The sequence below is a fragment of the Phoxinus phoxinus genome (genome assembly GCF_949152265.1).
Source record: "Phoxinus phoxinus genome assembly, chromosome: 15".
In the NCBI taxonomy this organism is placed as follows: Eukaryota; Metazoa; Chordata; class Actinopteri; order Cypriniformes; family Leuciscidae; genus Phoxinus; species Phoxinus phoxinus.
In genome coordinates this window covers 8721357-8740328 of record NC_136890.1, presented here as the reverse complement: position 1 = coordinate 8740328, position 18972 = coordinate 8721357, and the positions used below count along the sequence as shown (strand labels likewise).

Below are 18972 nucleotides of genomic sequence, written 5' to 3'. Positions count from 1 at the left end.
GAGATCTATAAGTGTACCGAGTTTCATATTATTACACGCAAGCGTGTTTGATTTATGGACCAAGTTTTCGGACCGCGTTCCAGGGGGCGCTGTCGAGCCCCCCTGCCACGCCCGGGTCCCAGCTTCAGTCCGGCTCTAATGGCCGCGGGTTCTGACATTTGTGCAAAGTTTCAAGAGTTTTTGAGCACGTTAAGGCCCCCAAAAGTGCCCAAAAGGTAGTAATATAATAATAATAAATAATAATAAAGAAGAATAATCCGAAGGAAAACAATAGGGCCTTCGCCTTTTCAAGGCTTGGGCCCTAATAATCCTTTGGAAAACAATAGGGCCTTCGCCTTTTCAAGGCTTGGGCCCTAATAAATAATAATCCTTTGGAAAACAATAGGGCCTTCGCCTTTTCAAGGCTTGGGCCCTAATAATCCTTTGGAAAACAATAGGGCCTTCGCCTTTTCAAGGCTTGGGCCCTAAAAAACAAAAAACCCTTAGAAGAACAATAGGGCTCTGCGCCCTTTCAGGGCTTGGGCCCTAATTATCAGCGTTAAGCATGATAATATGGTAAAATATAACACTGAAGTAGGCTGATTTAAAAATAACATTTATTTTAAATAAAAGTTCTTCTTTTTTCAAAATTACATTTCCTTAAAAGCCTTAATAGGCTTTACTCCCTTCAAACTTAAATTGTCAATGTATCATTACTCTGTTGGAAAACACTCTTATCAGAATATTTTTGTTTAGCTTTATAGGGCATTTTTTCCCTAATTTTTACTCTCTATACTCTTTCCCTACTCTCAGGGAACTGAGGTTACGGTAGTAACCGAGTAAGTTATTTCTAATTATTTTTTTTTTTTTTAAATCAGGACATTTATCCGGTTGGGCAAGTAGGCTACATAAGCATCAAAGGATAAGCAGAAGAAGAAGAATGATAATTATGAAGTGTATAGACTGCAGGTGGCAGTAATGCAACTTTTTGGATGCCAACATCCGTAAAACACCAAGGAGAAGCAGAAGAAGAAGAAGAAGAAGAAGAAGGTAATGCGTCGAATGGTGTTCAATCTGTCATAAAATTCAATCGAAAAAAGAACAATGTTGAAGATTAGCCGATGGGCTGTCAGTGCATTAAGTGAAAACATGTTTATTCGACGTACTGAAAAAACACGTCTGAAAAACGCTCTCTTGCCTACTTCCCTACACAGTTTTGTTGTTGTTGTTAACATTGGAGGCTCGACTGCTCTGCCGATGCTGAAACATCAAGATGGGTCTATTTATCTTTTCAGGGCTGATCAAGATAAACCAATCATATCGTTTACTAAGCTTACTAGGACGGGTTTCGATTTGTATCTCAAGATACCAATATTTGGAATTCATGTTTAAGCAATTTATTTAGTATATACATACCTATGTAACAATAAGAATTGAGGGAAAAAACAAACAAAGTGAGATTTGAATGCACCGTCAGCGCCCCTTGTCCATAGAATTAGCTGGCAACTTTTTCTGCTCAATAGACTGCAATAAAAAGTCGTATAGAATATAGACAGCATGCACAAGATATATTAAGTAGGGTGTCTCTTTGTGCGCAACAGACCTCATTTATTTAAACTTTTCTTCTGTGCAAACCCGTGTATTTCCATAGCATGTTTTAATTTGTTTAAGTTCATTTTATTCTTTCCTTGAATTGTTGTTATTATTATTTCTATTTTGTTATCACAGTAGCTGTCTTGATTTGTCCTGATGGTGTAAGGATCAACCTACGTAATGTCCCAGCATGCTCTGCTCTCTGTGGGTTGTAAGGCATGGCGGTCACTCAGATGTCCACAGTCAGAGCTTCGGCTGGATCTCACTCTGGGATGTGGTCAGACCTTCAGGTAAACTATATTCTACTGTTTCATTGCTCTCTTCAAAAGAAACATTTGTTTTAAAAGGGTCACATTCTATGCTTTTGTAGCATTTTATTTCGGCTACTCCCTGCAGTCCATTTATAATGTTAGTCATTGTTTCTCCCAAGCCAATCTTAATTTTTAATTTCACACCGTCTCTCACCCTAAGCATGCTGTTTTTATACTGTACCTTTAAGATGTCTGTGTAAATTGTGTTTTGACTGGCCAGATACTGAGTAGGTACTGCTATGTAAATATGGGCTGTATTTAAAAATACAGTAAGCAGCATACCATAGCACGCTGTAAGTAAAGTAGTATTTCATTCTGTACAATGCCTCAAAATAAAAAAAGCTGATTTTTGACAATGTTTCTTTAAGCGTATAAATGTCTGTGTTCAATTGTTCATTATTGTCTATCTTTTTAGATGGCGTGAGACTGCAGATGGTCACTGGACGGGAGTAATGCGGGGAAAAGTGTGGACGCTTACTCAAACAGAGGATACGTTGTGGTACTATGTTTACAATCATCAAAAAAATTCAGGAACAGAAAACAGACCGAAACAAAAAGTGGAAGAGGAGGAGCAGTTATTGGGGAAGAGGTCAAAAAGAATGATTGACATGAAGCAGGAAGAGGTGGGAATGTGCACGGTTATGTCAGAACCTGACAACAAAGAGGAGGAACTTCTGAGGGACTATTTCCAGTTAGGTGTTCAATTAGGGGATCTCTACAGGAACTGGAGCACCGCAGATCCACACTTTAAGCATACAGCAAACATCTTTACAGGTACATATCTAATTAATGGAATAATTCACCCAAAAATGAAAATTCTGTTGTAATTTTCTCATGTCATATAATTTCCTCTTCAACACAAATGCAGTTATGCTGAATTTTCGTGATGTTCTTTTCCATGTATTGAAAGAATCGTAGTGGCGTAGCGCAAATCTGCAAACGCATGTCCGTCACAACCCCTGATCGCTGAACAAGAGAGGTCGCCATATTTTTGACCTTTTTTCTCTTTTGGCCAAAAAGCGAAAATGCCATTTTTGGCCGAAAATTCTGTGAATCCCTAATTTTTACCCTTTATGGGCATTTTTACCTTTTTTAAATCCATTTTTTTAAACCTTTTGTCAATTTCATAAATTTAATCAAATTTAATAATAATAATAAGACACAATAAGGCTGTTACCAATCAATTTAAATACGTATCAACACAATCCATCTTGGGCAATGGAGAAGGAGAAACAAAAGCTGCATTTGAAGTGGCATTTACTATAAATTGGTAAAGTATTTTTTTTTTTTAAGCATTTACTAGTGGTAAAGATGCATTTACACCGACAGTGTAATGCAGCTCAGGTGACAAATTAACAGAGGTGGACAGTAACAAAGTACATTTACTTAAGTACACTTTTTGAGTATCTGTACTTCACTTGAGTATTATTTTTTCTGATTTTTCTTTTTTTGACTTTTATTGTAGGCTACTTTGTCTTACAGGGACAATAAGTATCTTTTTAGGTATTTTATTATCTAAAATCAATATTTTTATTCATAAATATGTCCTCAATGGTGTACAAATACCTCGGCCAATTATCTGACTTATCCTTATAAATGAAGAATTTATTATCTTTATATACATGGGACGGGTAGGTCCACGGAGGCTTCCATGTAGTTCCGCCATCTTGCAAAACTATAATAGCAGAGAGGGACAAAAAGTACTAAACCAACGCGTTTCCACAACGCGTTTTCGTTCAGAGCCAGCCGAAACCAGCAGAAATGCAGGTGCAGAGCAGTGAGAGGCGCTTGAAACTGCACCGGCAAGTTTAAAAGTCTGGATTGCATTGTTATTATGGACCATACATATGCCGCGCCACAGGAGAAGAAAACATTGTCGTCAAAAATAGAACGTAAAAGGAAACGTGACCGCAGATTACAGAAAACAAGAGTTAATGTAGCTAATGTGGCTAATTTTATATAGCTCTCCTTTTTCAAAAACAATCCATTAGCTCAAGTTGTGAATATTTTGCGTGGGATTTCCCCTTTCTGGTCAATGTATCCCTGCCTCTGCTTAATTATTTTTATCCCCGGTGGGGATAAATGTATCCTCCCCTCAAAGTGATCATAGTGCTACTGTGGTGAGACGGATCACAAAACTTATCACGGATCCGTGGTTTGATTAAAGTCAATTTTATTTTAAAATGATTACTCACTCACTCTTGAGCGTCTGGCGCGAGTGATTTTAATGTAAAGACGCGTTTATGCGCGTCTAGAGGTCCTGCGGCACGGTGTTTAGCGCGGTGCGGTAGACGCGAGCCTCATTCTACTTGCACGAATGAGGCGAATTGCTATCAAATGTCTTTTCTATCATTTCACTGTAGCTCAGCATCGCGATGTAAAGTTAACGTTATTGTATTATCACAGTTCATATGTGTGGGGAAAGATAAGCTATTAGAGTAAAAACATTGCGTTAGGCTACTTCAGTTAATAAGAAAAAAGATTTTACTTTTTTAGTAAATTCCTGCAATTTTATTTATTTATTTTATTTAATTCCTGCAAATGCAGTGATGAAGTTCATGTTCTCATGATTTATTTTTATGAATAACAATGTTTCAAACATCCTACAATAGCATAACTACAATATTTCATGTTTTTCACAGTCAGTAATTCATACTGTAACATTCGTTTGTTTGTTGTCATGTTGCAGTTTGTTTGAAATAACACCTGTTCACCTGAAGGAAATCTCGACGAAGTGCTATTAGAAGACATCCTGTCAAAGCTTTTTGGTGCATATCGCCTACCGTAGATGCAATGCGCATTTGAAAAAGCGAGGCGCTGGAGAGCAAAATTAGTTTGAATGCAAAATACAAATTCACCACTAGATGGGAGTAATTCCTACATAATGTCCCTTTAAGGCTGACTAAGTATGTTTTATACCTTTAAAGGGTTAACTGTTACGCTGGGGCTTACCACAGTTGCGGTTCTTTTGAACATCTATGACTGCACAACCTTATGTGTGTTACTTGTCCAGACCATCTGTTCTTTTGACCGATAGTTTAAGTAGCCTAATAAAAGCTGATTTATTTTACAGGAAGCAGGTTGCTTTCATAGGCCAGACATGTTAAAATCACATGACCACAAGCCATATACAGTACTACTACAAACTTTGTGTCTATAGATCCACGATGACTGACATATTAGCAAGTGCAACATAAACTAAAATTTACTAGTGAACAGTGGTTCTTAATTTAAAAAATCCCTTTTAATGTGTGTGTGAATGTGTCTGTCTTTTTGAATGTCTCAGGAGTGCGCTTGTTACGTCAAGATCCAGTGGAGTGTCTTTTCTCATTCATCTGTAGCTCGAATAATCACATCTCACGGATTCAGGGCATGGTTGAAAGACTGTGTCAGACACTCGGGACTCTCCTCTGCAAGATTGATGATGTGGCCTATCATGATTTCCCCCCTCTGCAAGATCTTACAGGTAGAATTGTAAAAAAATAAATAATAATATGACTTGTTGTTTGTTTGCTTGGTTTTATTGTATTTATATAATATTTGTATTTTTGTAATTGAAATTTTGCCATGGAAATAGCCTTAGATGCTGTCATGGCATTAAATAAAACTATATATCTACAACCCGAATTCTGGAAAAGTTGGGACATTTTTTAAATTTGAATAAAATGAAGACTAAAATAATTTCAAATCACATGAGCCAATATTTTATTCACAATAGAACATAAATAACATAGCAAATGTTTAAACTGAGAAATTTTACACTTTTATCCACTAAATGAGCTCATTTCAAATTTGATGCCTGCTCCAGGTCTCTAAAAAGTTGGCAAATGGCTGAAAAAGCAAGACATTTTGAAAAGATTCAGCTTGGAAAACATCTAGCAACGAATTAAGTTAATTGATATCAGGTCTATAACATGATAAGCTATAAAGGGATTTCTTAAACCTCGTTTACACTGCAAGGTCTTGATGCCCAAATCTGATTTGTTGCCTACGTGTTGTAGCGAACCGCTAGTCAAAAGGAACAAATATTTAATTAATAATCATAATAAATCACAAAAAATAAATCTATACAATTTCATTATAATCATGAGAATTTGTTCGAACGAAAAACTAAAAATGGCAACAAAAAGAGGTGTGGTTTTTGAGTGACGGAGAAACGAAAATAAAAGAGGAAGTAGAGAAGCGGAAGAGAGAGTCTGGTCGGGAAGTTGAATCCGCGTCTGGAAAAGTCTGAGGGAAAACGAGGTGTTGTTTCAGCGTGTCGTGAAGTGCGCTGTGGGATTATTGTTCATGTCGACAATGTCTGAACGTCTGCATTATGGAATATTGGCGTACGGACGCGCATGCAATGATTGAGTGGCTGATCGAACTGGAACCTGGACGCCGCGGGTGAACACCAACGCGAAAAGAGAAAACTTGAGAAACTGCAGAAATCTCAAGTTTTACCCTGTGAGTGTTAATCCCTTCTGTGACAAGTTTCCGACGTATTGATCATCGAAAGGTTAACGGAGAATTAAGTCTTCCCTGCGCTCTCAACTTTCTGACTCTTTCCCTCTTCTTGCAAAACCTCAAACTCTTCATCAGGAACGATTATTATCCCCTCTATCTGCTACTAAAATATTATTTGATTTAATTTCGTTTTGATTATAATTTTACTTATATTTTGAACTGTTTTGGGATTATTTTTGTTGTAGTTTTATTTTGTCTAATTGTGAATTATCTCAGTCTGTGCGCAACCGCGCTGGTTTTCCAGTTGTAACAAACTGATTTCTTTATTTGATTTCTGAGAGCTTGCTGCTGGACACTGATTGATTTAGATATTTTTTGTTGTGAGAAAAATCATATAAATGGACTTGATGAAACTCAAGACTCAAGTTATGTTTTTCTGTAATCGGAGAGTAAAAATTGTTTGTCAGTTTATTTAAACTGTCTGGCGCCCAACGTGAACATTACATTTTTTTTGAGTAACTCACCGTTACAGATTGGCGCCCAACGTGGGGCCCGAACACTTTACTTGAATCTGAAATGAACATTGAACATTTAATGCTGGGTTGTTTTCTCTAAAATGTAATTTCATGCTTGAAAATGGAAATGTTTTTGGCAGTCATTTATGATTAATGATCGTAGGGCTGTATGTGTTTTGATCATTGTGGTGATTGTAAAAATTGGTACTCTACAATTGTTATTTACCATGTCTCATTCAAATCACCATTCTTTTCCATCTCCTTTGATGTCCCCTCCAGACATTTCCACTCCGTTAAATGTCCCTCTTCTTAGCTCTAGGGATCATCATCTAAACATACATGCCCCCATTCCCAGAGACCCACCTTCCTTCCTGTTACAATCGGCAGATATGGACATTGCAACCCCTGCTTCTTTTTCCCCTGTTTTGGAAACCCACAATGAACCTCCTGGTGTGTTCTCCACTGGTGAGCGAGCCTCACTCGAGTCTGAGATTCAGTGTGAACTCCCTATGATGCTTCCTACCCCTGGTAGAGGATGGGGTCAACTTACGGAGCAAGTCCATGACAATCTGAATAAACTGTATCAGGATTTGGGTAAACAGGACAAGGTTCTAAATGATTTAATTAAGCAAGTACAAAGAAGTAGATTTCATGTAGAGTCCAAGATAAACAAACTAGCAGAACAAACAGAGCAAAGTTTACGGAATCTACATGGGGTATTGTCTTCCGCTAAGGACAAAAATGAAAGTGAGATGGATATAATAATGAAGGCAATCAAAACTGTAGTGTCAGAGGAAATGGACAGAGTGAAAGTTTCTCTTGTGTCTGAACTCGGATTTATGGTGGATCAGTTGCAAATTGAGGTTCAGCGAGACTTAAAAGATACCCAGAAAACAGTGCAAGAAAAAAACACAGACCTGGTAAACCATATTTCTGAGTTACCCTCAGTATTAAAGAGGTTGTCTACAAAAGTGGATGAAATGAGTGGAAAGCTTGATCTACTCTCAGTGGCTCACATAAGGAAAATGAAAGACGAGGAAAAGCCATCAACCCATGCAGCTTTCTCCCGTTTACCGGAGACTTCACCCTTGACAACTACTTCTGCTCTTACCTCTGTCCCTAAAACTGATCACATTAAATTAGTCTTTCCTACATATGGGAGGCTAGGAGATGATCCTGACCCCCTACTGTACTTATCAAAGTGTCAAGATTTCCTTGCTTTGCACCCATTGTCTGACATTGATCTTCTTGCTACTTTTCGCACTGTTCTTCATGGCACCGCTCGAGATTGGTGGGAAACGACACGTTCCAAAGTGGCATCTTGGACGGAGTTCAAAGCTTCCTTTTTATCCGCTTTCTTAGCCGAAGACTATGAAGACGAACTTGCGGAACGTGTCAGAACTAAAAAACAGGGTGAACATGAACCTGTCAGAGACTTTGCATATTCTTACCGAGCTCTCTGTTCAAGATGGAATCCAGATCTCACTGAAAAAGACATTGTTAAGCTCATATTGAAACACATAAAACCGCATCTTGCCAGTCAACTCCGTGGAAGGGTGGAGGATGTGGATGAGCTTGTGCGTCTGGGTCATCAGATGGAAAAGGACCACGAACTACAACTGGTGTATGAGCGTAACATTCATGCCAGAAGAGCGAGTCCCATACAGAAAGGGTTACATCCTCCTAACGTGCCTCAAGAAGACAAAGCCCCATTGTGTTGGCGTTGTAGAGGTATACATTCTCCTGGGTCATGCCCTCAGTATAATTCTTCATCTACGCAAATGAGCAGTCAATATAACAGACAAAAATCTGCTAAATCCAGATCCAATGGATACCCTAGTAACTCCGCTGCATCAGCTGTGACATCATCCAAGCAGTCTTTTAAGGTTGACACTTTCCAGGCTAAGGAGTCTTTGTCCACTGTAAAACAACCTTCCCCTTTGAATCCCGAAGCCATTCCACAACAGCTGGTTGTACCCATACTTATTGAGAATTGGTATGGCAAGGCTATCTTGGACACAGGAGCCAGCTATACATTGATGCATGAGAATCTCTGGGCTGAATTGAATAGCTCAAGAGAAAATCTTAAGCCTTGGTGCCGTGGTCCCTTGTATCTTGCCAACGGAGAAGCGGAGTCACCTCTAGGCTGGACAGCTTTAGACATTGAAATACAAGGGAATGTGATAAAGTCATCAGTGGCTGTACTTCCTTCTAAGGCCTTGGCCTATGGAATTGTGTTGGGACTTGACTTCATTTACCATAGCCAACTACAAATAGATGTCGCTGACCAGGTGTACGGATTCAAACACACGCCTTCAATCACATATCCTTTCCAACCTGGCAGTGCCTCAATATCTGGGTGGAACACATGGGAAGTAAGGAACCACAAAGGTAGTAGTAAACCGAAGCATCAACTTGGCCTTATCAGTTCTATACCTCCTCCGGGGTTTCGATTGAAAGTGGATCGTCTTAGTGTTCAAGACTATATAAATCAGGCTGTGTCTTCTGCCAATCTACAAGCATACGAAAAATCACAACTGTACGACATCTTACAAACAAATCCTAAAGTGTGTACCCATGAAGTTGGCAGAACCAATGTTTTACAGCATCACATCTATACAACTGCCCACATTCAAATTCCTATAAAACAAAAACCTTACCGCATGTCTTCTGTAAAACAGACCATTGTGAAAGAACAGCTCGAAGAGATGTTACATGCAGGTATCATCGAGCCCTCACGTTCTGGTTGGTCCTCCCCGGTGGTGCTGGTACCTAAAAAAGATGGTGGACAAAGATTTTGTGTGGATTACAGGAAACTCAATTCACTCACGGAAAGTGATGCTTATCCTCTTCCATCCATCACTGAGATTCTGGAGTCCCTCTCTGATTCAACCATTTTTTCCACTATCGACTTAAATAGTGGTTACTGGCAAGTGGAGATGGGCCCAGAAAGTAAATTCATGACTGCCTTCATAACTCCAAAAGGCCTCTACCACTTTAATGTGATGCCTTTTGGACTTAAAAATGCACCAGCCACATTCCAGAGATTAATGGAGTTAGTCCTGGGAGACTTACGTGGTCAGTGTTGCCTGGTGTACTTAGATGATATAATCATTTATTCTTCCTCTGTGACACAGCATTTCTTGGATCTCCAGATGGTGTTTGATAAACTCCAACAAGCAGGACTAACTATCAACCTGAAGAAAAGCACGTTCTGTCTGGAAGAGATCAAATTTTTGGGGCACATTGTCAATACTAACGGCATTTCAGCAGATCCAGAGAAGGTACGCTCCATTCAGCAGTATCCGGTACCAAGGAACCTCAAGGAGGTTCAAAGATTTTTGGGAATGTCTGGATGGTACCACAGGTTCGTTCCTGGCTTCTCAAAAGTTGCTGAACCCCTAAATAACTTGAAAAAAAAAGGGCATTCTTTTATCTGGTCTCTAGAGTGTCAACATGCCTTTGATCAATTAAAATCTCATCTGACCTCTTCTCCAGTTTTAGGACATCCCAAACCAGATCTTCCATTTACGGTGTATACAGATGCAAGTGAAACTGGTCTTGGAGCCGTGCTTGCACAGAAAACAGGTGTAGACTCTGAGCAAGTAATAGCATATGCTAGTAGGACATTGACCAAGGCTGAAGTAAACTATTCCGCCACAGAAAAGGAGTGCCTTGCGGTGGTATGGGCCTTAGAGAAATGGCAATACTATCTAGAATCAAAAGTATTCACCGTAGTCACCGACCATTCTGCCTTACAGTGGGTTCTGACTTCGAACAAATCTACAAGCCGTCTACTGAGGTGGGCTTTAAAATTGCAGAAGTTTGATTTCATAGTAGAGTTCAGAAGAGGCAAGCTCAATGTTGTTCCCGATGCTCTCTCTCGAATACCTTCGACTGTTGGCTGTAATGTGTTCTCGGCAAATACAAAGATAGAGGACCTACCTTTTTCTGCTGATATGGTGTGGGCAGAACAACACCAAGACCCTGAGATTGAAAAGGTGTTCCGTGCTTTAGCGGAAGGAGATTCCGTCATGATGGAAAAATATACAGTGCTGGAAGACAAAGTGTATAGGAAAACGCAGGTTTCTGATCACCAAAATCACTACCGGATTTATATTCCATCCTCGCTAAAATCCAGAACGTTACAGGCGTATCACGAGAACCCCCTATGTGGACATCTGGGCATCTTCAAGACCTACAAAAGGCTTCATGATGTTGCATTCTGGCCTAGGATGTGGTCCGAAGTAAAATACTTTGTTAAATGCTGTGAGAAGTGCCAAGTCCTGAAAAGTGACAACAAAAAACCTCCAGGGAAAATACAACAGACTATTGTGAACAGACCAAATGAGCTACTGGGAGTAGACCTTATGGGCCCATTCCCACGCAGTTCACAACAACATGAATACATAATGGTCGTGGTAGACTACTATACACGTTGGGTTGAGATTTTCCCCATGAGAACCGCAACAGCTTCCACCATTACCCGTATCCTCAGAACAGAAGTTCTCACAAGATGGGGAGTTCCAACATACATTCTGTCGGATCGTGGTTCCCAATTTGTTTCGTCCCTTTTTCAGGAATTGTGTGAGCAATGGAAAGTTATGCCAAAACTTACTACAGCGTATCACCCACAAACCAACATGACTGAGCGTGTTAATCGTACCTTGAAGTGTATGATTGCATCATATGTTGAAGATAATCATAAAAAGTGGGATACGTACCTTCCTGAGTTCAGATTCGCATTGAACACTGCAGTACAGGAAACTACAGGACTGACGCCGGCTGAACTTCAAGTAGGCAGGAAGCTCCAGAGTCCTATGGACCGAATTCTTCAGTCAGCAATCCCTGTTCTGCCCGAGACTCCATTTTATGAAACTACGGATAGACTCCATCAACTTCAAGAAAGGGCAGAAGCTAGTCAAAAAAAAGCCCGTTTCAGACAATTAAGAAACTATAATAAAAACAGAAGAGAAGTGACTTACCAGTTTCAAGACCGAGTGTGGGTAAGAAATTTTCCCAAGTCAAGTGCCCCACATCAATTCACGGCTAAGCTGGGTAAGAAATGGAAAGGTCCGTACCGGATCGTCCGTCGGCTGGGGCCGATAAATTATCAAGTTGTCCTGGAAAGCTCAGGCGAAGATATGAGAAATATTAATGTTTGTAACCTGAAACCTTGTTATCCTACAGCTAAAGAGGTGGAAAGACAAGAAAACAAAAAAATTCTGGAAATCTTTCAGGACTCTTCGGATGAAGAAGAATTCTTAGGATTCTAAGAGTAGAACAACCATGGGTTGACTTTCCAATGGGGGGAGGATGTAGCGAACCGCTAGTCAAAAGGAACAAATATTTAATTAATAATCATAATAAATCACAAAAAATAAATCTATACAATTTCATTATAATCATGAGAATTTGTTCGAACGAAAAACTAAAAATGGCAACAAAAAGAGGTGTGGTTTTTGAGTGACGGAGAAACGAAAATAAAAGAGGAAGTAGAGAAGCGGAAGAGAGAGTCTGGTCGGGAAGTTGAATCCGCGTCTGGAAAAGTCTGAGGGAAAACGAGGTGTTGTTTCAGCGTGTCGTGAAGTGCGCTGTGGGATTATTGTTCATGTCGACAATGTCTGAACGTCTGCATTATGGAATATTGGCGTACGGACGCGCATGCAATGATTGAGTGGCTGATCGAACTGGAACCTGGACGCCGCGGGTGAACACCAACGCGAAAAGAGAAAACTTGAGAAACTGCAGAAATCTCAAGTTTTACCCTGTGAGTGTTAATCCCTTCTGTGACAAGTTTCCGACGTATTGATCATCGAAAGGTTAACGGAGAATTAAGTCTTCCCTGCGCTCTCAACTTTCTGACTCTTTCCCTCTTCTTGCAAAACCTCAAACTCTTCATCAGGAACGATTATTATCCCCTCTATCTGCTACTAAAATATTATTTGATTTAATTTCGTTTTGATTATAATTTTACTTATATTTTGAACTGTTTTGGGATTATTTTTGTTGTAGTTTTCTTTTGTCTAATTGTGAATTATCTCAGTCTGTGCGCAACCGCGCTGGTTTTCCAGTTGTAACAAACTGATTTCTTTATTTGATTTCTGAGAGCTTGCTGCTGGACACTGATTGATTTAGATATTTTTTGTTGTGAGAAAAATCATATAAATGGACTTGATGAAACTCAAGACTCAAGTTATGTTTTTCTGTAATCGGAGAGTAAAAATTGTTTGTCAGTTTATTTAAACTGTCTGGCGCCCAACGTGAACATTACATTTTTTTTGAGTAACTCACCGTTACAGTGTATATCCAATTTTTTTTACCGTCCGTTTACACGTTCTATCAATTGTGACCCATATCCGATTCATGTGTTTACACTTGACATACCATCTGAAACGTTGGGTATACCCTTAAAGGGGGTTCTTGCACAGACGGACGAACGCAAAATATGCTTGATGCTAGCTTTGCGATATATGCGTAGTTCGCCAAACATCACCATGATTTTGAGGTGGAGGAGGACGTAAAGGGCCATCATTGTAGCCTGTGCATGCTTCAATTATAGAGGGTTTTCACAACACATCATAAATCCGGAAGTCGGCCATATTGGCGGCACTGAACGTAAACAATGGCACTGAACGTAAACAATGCCACTGAACTGAACTTGCAAATTTGGCTGATTATTGCTGCTGAAAAATGGTAAATTATTGTCGTGTTTTGTTGCACTGGGAAAAACATGTGGAGTTATATAGACTGCCAAAAGTTTAGGTTAAGGAGAGTTGTGCAAAAAACGGAGGAAAGAAGGTGTTTACATACTGGGAACTATATTCTCAGAAGGCGAAGCACTTCATTAAAACAATCATCAAAATTATAACAAATAAAGGCTTAAAATATCTCACTTTGCATGTAATGAGTCTATATAATATATTAGTTTGTAGTTATTGTAATTGTAGTTAGTGACATTTTTGCCACAATATCTTGTTCATTTCAGACCCTGGTACATACCAAATAATTAAAAGAATAGACATGAAATGTTGATTTGAGTTTAATGGTTAGTTCACATACAAATTCACCCTCAAGTCGTTCTAAATACTTAAGTCTTATTTAATTTCTAATTTCTGTCCCTCCATTAAAAGTACATTCACCCAAATCTTCAAAAAGTTAATAAAATGCAAGAACGTAATCCATATGAATTTGGCAGTTTAAACCAAGTTTGGCTTTCCTGTAGCTCAGACAGTAGAGCGTTGGCGCTAGCAACGCCAAGGTCATGGGTTCGATTCCCAGGGAAAGCAAGAACTGACAAAATGTAAAAAAATGTGTACCTTGAATGCAATGTAAGTCGCTTTGGATAAAAGCGTCTGCCAAATGCATAAATGTACATGTAATGTAAATGTAAGTTTGATCGCTTTATATGATTTAGGCTTTTGTTCACAATATAAAACAATGATCAACGCACATACTGTACATAGAGCACATCAAATATGATAAATAAAAACTCAAATGTGCTTGCATTACACACGAGAATAAACCTCATGTGGATCAAGCAAGCACATTTGAGTTTCTATTTATCATATTTGATGTGCTCTATGTACAGTATGTGCGTTGATCATTGTTTTATATTGTGAACAAAAGCCTAAATCATATAAAGCGATCAAACTTGGTTTAAATTTTATTTGAGCTTCCAGAAGAACCAAAGAGGTTTGTTCTCGCGCATCGAGCATGTAACGTTGAGAATCCTTTTACCATATTTGATGTGCTCTGTGTATCTATGTTGATTTAATGTTTATATATGAATAAAGGGCTAAATTTAATCTGTTCAAGAACTTGGGTGAACTATCCCTTTAAATAATTATATTTTATGAGAAGAAAGATCATAGACTTACATGAGAGATGTGAGAATAGCACATATATGTAAGAAATGGGTTGCCTGTGACAACAGTTATTTATATAGTTTAGTATATATTCTTATACCAAAATATTTGGCTGCTGACCAATATTTAGAGTAAATGTGTTTAAAAACCAAAATCATTGACACACCACAATGCAAAATTAAACAAGCACTGAAAAGGATAATGCTTTATTTGAATGTTTGTTTGTATATATGTGACAGACCCAAGTGTGGAGATGCGTTTGCGAGACTTGGGTTTTGGCTACCGTGCTCGTTTCCTGCAGCAGAGCTCACTAATCATTGTGAACTCTCATGGCCCTGACTGGCTCCAGTCACTCCGCAGCGCCCCCTACCTGCAGGCCAGAGATGCACTGAGAACTCTTCCTGGAGTTGGTCTCAAAGTAATTATTTATTAAGCTAGCATTTTTGCATGAAAATACTCTATGCATAGCAGTACATGAATGCATACACTTTTATCCTCGCAATTGCAACGCAAGTACACGTTGCATTCTCAGCTTTGCTCAAAGGCGTGTGATACCATGAAGTTCCATCTTCTATTGAGGATTTTCTCTTCCAGCTCAATCACTATCATGGCAGTCTAAAGCTGAAGTTAAAGTTAGGTAAATTGTTAGTGCTTAAAGCTACTTGATTAATATTAACATATTCAAACCAAACTTTTGATTAACTCCATTGTTATCAAGTACAGTATGTACAATGCAACACATTTGCATAGAGTATGCTTCTAGCATTTGCTCCTTTATTGCCTCTACTGGCGTACTTCCCTTAACATGAGGGCTTTTATTTTATTTCAGCCTAACTGTCCTGATTGTTCTAGCTGTTAAACGCATAGATTTATCCTTTCTGTAAACATCTGTGTTACATCTGAAATATATGTTTGCTTTGGATCAGGTGGCTGACTGTGTATGTCTGATGTCACTGGACAAGTTTGAGGCTCTTCCTGTGGACACACATGTGTGGCAGATCGCCAAACGTGACTACAACTTTGCTGCCGGAAACAGCCAGAAGACCTTGACTGATAGAGTCTACAAAGAGATTGGTTAGTACCCATAATATACTCTGCCTGGCAACCACACACAGCAATCTTACAATTTGTGCCTGTGAGTTTTGAACTGACAAATTCCACTTGCGTTTTCTTAAACAAAAAGAAAGAAGTAAAAATCTACTTTAAAAGTAGATTTTTTATTCTCTTTTCCTAGGTGACTTCTTTAGAAAACTCTGGGGTCCCTATGCTGGCTGGGCACAGTCTGTGAGTAATACTGTACAACTTTCATTGGATAATAATATTTATATTTTTTTCACATTGATGACATCTTTGTTGTGTCTTTTTGTTTCTCAGGTACTTTTTTGTGCTGATCTAAAGAAGTTTCAGAAGCTGAGAGAAGAGGTTCCTGTAATGAAAGATGAGAAGACTGAGCTGATGAACAAGATGAAAAAGAGAAGATATGACGGATACAAAGAAGAACAGAAAAGAGAAAAAGGCAATAAGCATCAGAGGTCATAAGATCAAATGATAACATTTTGCAATTATCAACTCAGACAGCAGTCTGTGTGTTTTTTTAAAAAGTGGGGATAGGATGCATCTTTTGAATATCTACTTCATATATATATCGATCATATATATATATATATATATATAATCAGAATTTCAAACCGCTCAATTTGATTGGTAATTTCAAGGTAGGAACAATATTTTCCACTGTGTATATTAATGGTTATAAATAAAACTGCATTTGAGAAACATAAATTCAAAATCAATCTTTTTTCACTTTTTTTAAAGGTGCATTAAGCAACTTTTCATGTTAAAAATACCCATTTTCTAACCCATACATGCTTAAACAATTGCCTGATGGGCTGAATGAGCCCTTCTCTGATCACTGAGATTGTCTCTATAATCCTGTAAAGTAAAATAAATAAGAAGGATTCGGGCCGAATTTGAGACTGGGCGTGACGTCATGCGCGTTCACGGCACGCTCACATAGCTATGTCTGGCAGGTTTGTGTATTCGCCGGCATTCTCCGTAGAAGATGGATTGTAAGAGACCTGCTTGTAGTTCATTTCAAACACTAACACAAACTCCACGTAAGATAAAAAAAAGAAAACTTTTGTCTAGTGCAACCAAAAGGGCCAAATTGGACTCAGACAGTCGTCGGAATAAGACGAGAGTAAACATAGGGAAGGCTTTCAACAAATGGAGAGATCTCCGGTCTGCTCTAGGGCTCAAACGGGATTTATAACTTTATTACCTCTGAAGACATTATGATTGTAAACAAAAGATTTGCGGCTGATGCTCCTTTGGTTATGAACAGTTATGAACAGCTCGTGCTCATGCAAGCGTGCGTGTGCGTGTGGTCCAACCATGAGCGTGCACATCTCTGGCTGCAGTTTCGCTTGCCGCCAGAGGTGGCATAGTTCTGCAAAAACTCAGAATGTTGCGCTATGCACCTTTAAGAAACGGATAAAAGATACATTTTAATAACTATTGCTTTCATATGTTTTTTTTTTCTTCTCAGTTTTTAAAAATAATAAAATTCAGAATTTGCCTGAATTTTTCTATTTTGTTGAAGCAATGGTCTCATGGGCAGAGCTCCAATATGTCTCGCAGTAGCATTACAGGTGAACCACGTTCAATTACTGACTTGGTCCTTTCTTGATCATGTGTCCAAGTCTTCTCCTTTGTTATTTCCTGTCTCTCCTTCACTCTTATCCCATAAAGGCTCTCGGTACATCAAATTCAAATATGCAAATTCACTCTTTGCCAGTAGGTATAGCGGTTACATAAAGCAGAGCTGCACTTATAATCTCTACATTATTATAGGCAGTATACAGAGGCAATAATAAAAGAATAATAATGGCATCAAAACTTTACTGGCTGAAATGCTCATTTACAGGTATGATCTAGACACCATAATTTAAAACAATTGCTTGGCATAAATGTGGGCAATTTGGTGGTTGCAAACTGCTCTAAAAGCGCGAGCAGATTTGAGACTCAGATATCCACATGCAAGTTACTGAATCCGCATTCAGCGCGGAGTGGCTCTCGCACTGTATGACGTTACAAAAAAGTAGTCTCTAGTCCTGTTCCGTTTACACAACAAGGTTGTGTAAGGACGAAAATACAGTTACGAGTCCTGAAAAAACACGGGTAGTGTGTGTTCGTTTATAGAATGTGGTTGCCACTGCTGTAAGCTCCCATATATATAAATAATTATTTGAAAAATATAATTTTCGTGCTGCCAGCAACTAACAACTCAGGCCCCAGACTGCCGATGATGATCCACTGTACCAGATCTGGTGCTCTCTGTTTTGTGAGATCAGTCAAGGGGCTGGTGACACCCGAATAGTTGTGCACAAGCTTCTTTAATGGCCAGCCAGTCTCGAGAACTGTCTCACCTCCTTTTTAGTAGTAGGTCTCAGGCAGGCTGCAATTGCAGTTGTCAATTTGCAGTCGCACCTGCCCATGATCCGTGTGTAAAGCCCAGATTTTGTACTTCCTCTCGTCCAATTGCGCAGTTCTTTAAGTTTGCTGTGAGTCCCACCACAGGCAGCGACCTCAGAACTGCTCTCGTGTGTTGAATATGCCGCTGCCAATCATTAATGTAAATGATGTCATCCAGGTTGGCTGTGGCATCTGCCTGGTGGGGACGGAAGACACTGTCCATGAGGCGCTGGAACGTAGGTGGGGCCCTGAACCGCTACCTCGGTTGAGAAGCTGACCTCTACACCTACACGATAGAGAAACCGAGCATAAAGAAGAGAAACTGAGAGCATATACATCTTTAGATGCCCATAACTATGTGCTGAATGGCCACGTAGGCTTACAAGACTTTGTGTGGTACGATCCGCAGTTCTGCCGAGCCAGCGCCAAGGCCAGAAGACGACAATGTAAAGAGTGACATTACGATGCAATTTTAATTATGTGAATATTTTCTAGAATTAGGAGCTACCAGATATAGGAGCAGATATAAAAAACTGGATGACTAGCAATTTCCTACTACTTAATTCTGAAAAAACTGTATACGTTCGACGTCATACTGGCTGCGTTCGAAACCGCATACTTCCCTACTATATAGTAGGGAAAAAGAGTAGGCGAGCAAAAAAGTATGTACGAATCATAAAAGAGTAGGCAAGAATTACCTGGGTGACGCACTAATTATCGTGAGATTCGGACGTACGTATACTAATAGTGTGTTCGAATATGCCTACTTTCCTACTATATGGT

General features: G+C 39.2%; 1 protein-coding gene across 3 annotated transcripts; it reads left to right on the top strand.

Moving 5' to 3' along the window:
- The first annotated feature begins 888 nt into the window (after window positions 1-888).
- On the top strand, window positions 889-17294 carry ogg1 (8-oxoguanine DNA glycosylase). 3 transcript variants are annotated; one of them, XM_079638179.1, is made up of 8 exons: window positions 889-1017; window positions 1708-1862; window positions 2299-2657; window positions 5170-5349; window positions 14955-15133; window positions 15642-15789; window positions 15950-15999; window positions 16090-17294. In XM_079638179.1, the coding sequence occupies exons 2-8, from the start codon at window positions 1753-1755 to the stop codon at window positions 16252-16254; spliced, it is 1191 nt and encodes a 396-aa protein (XP_079494305.1). In that variant the 5' UTR covers window positions 889-1017; window positions 1708-1752; the 3' UTR covers window positions 16255-17294. The 3 variants fall into 3 exon arrangements, with proteins under 3 accessions (XP_079494305.1, XP_079494304.1, XP_079494306.1); XM_079638178.1 differs by having other exon boundaries at window positions 914-1029; window positions 1711-1862; XM_079638180.1 differs by having other exon boundaries at window positions 954-1029.
- The last annotated feature ends 1678 nt before the right edge of the window (window positions 17295-18972 follow it).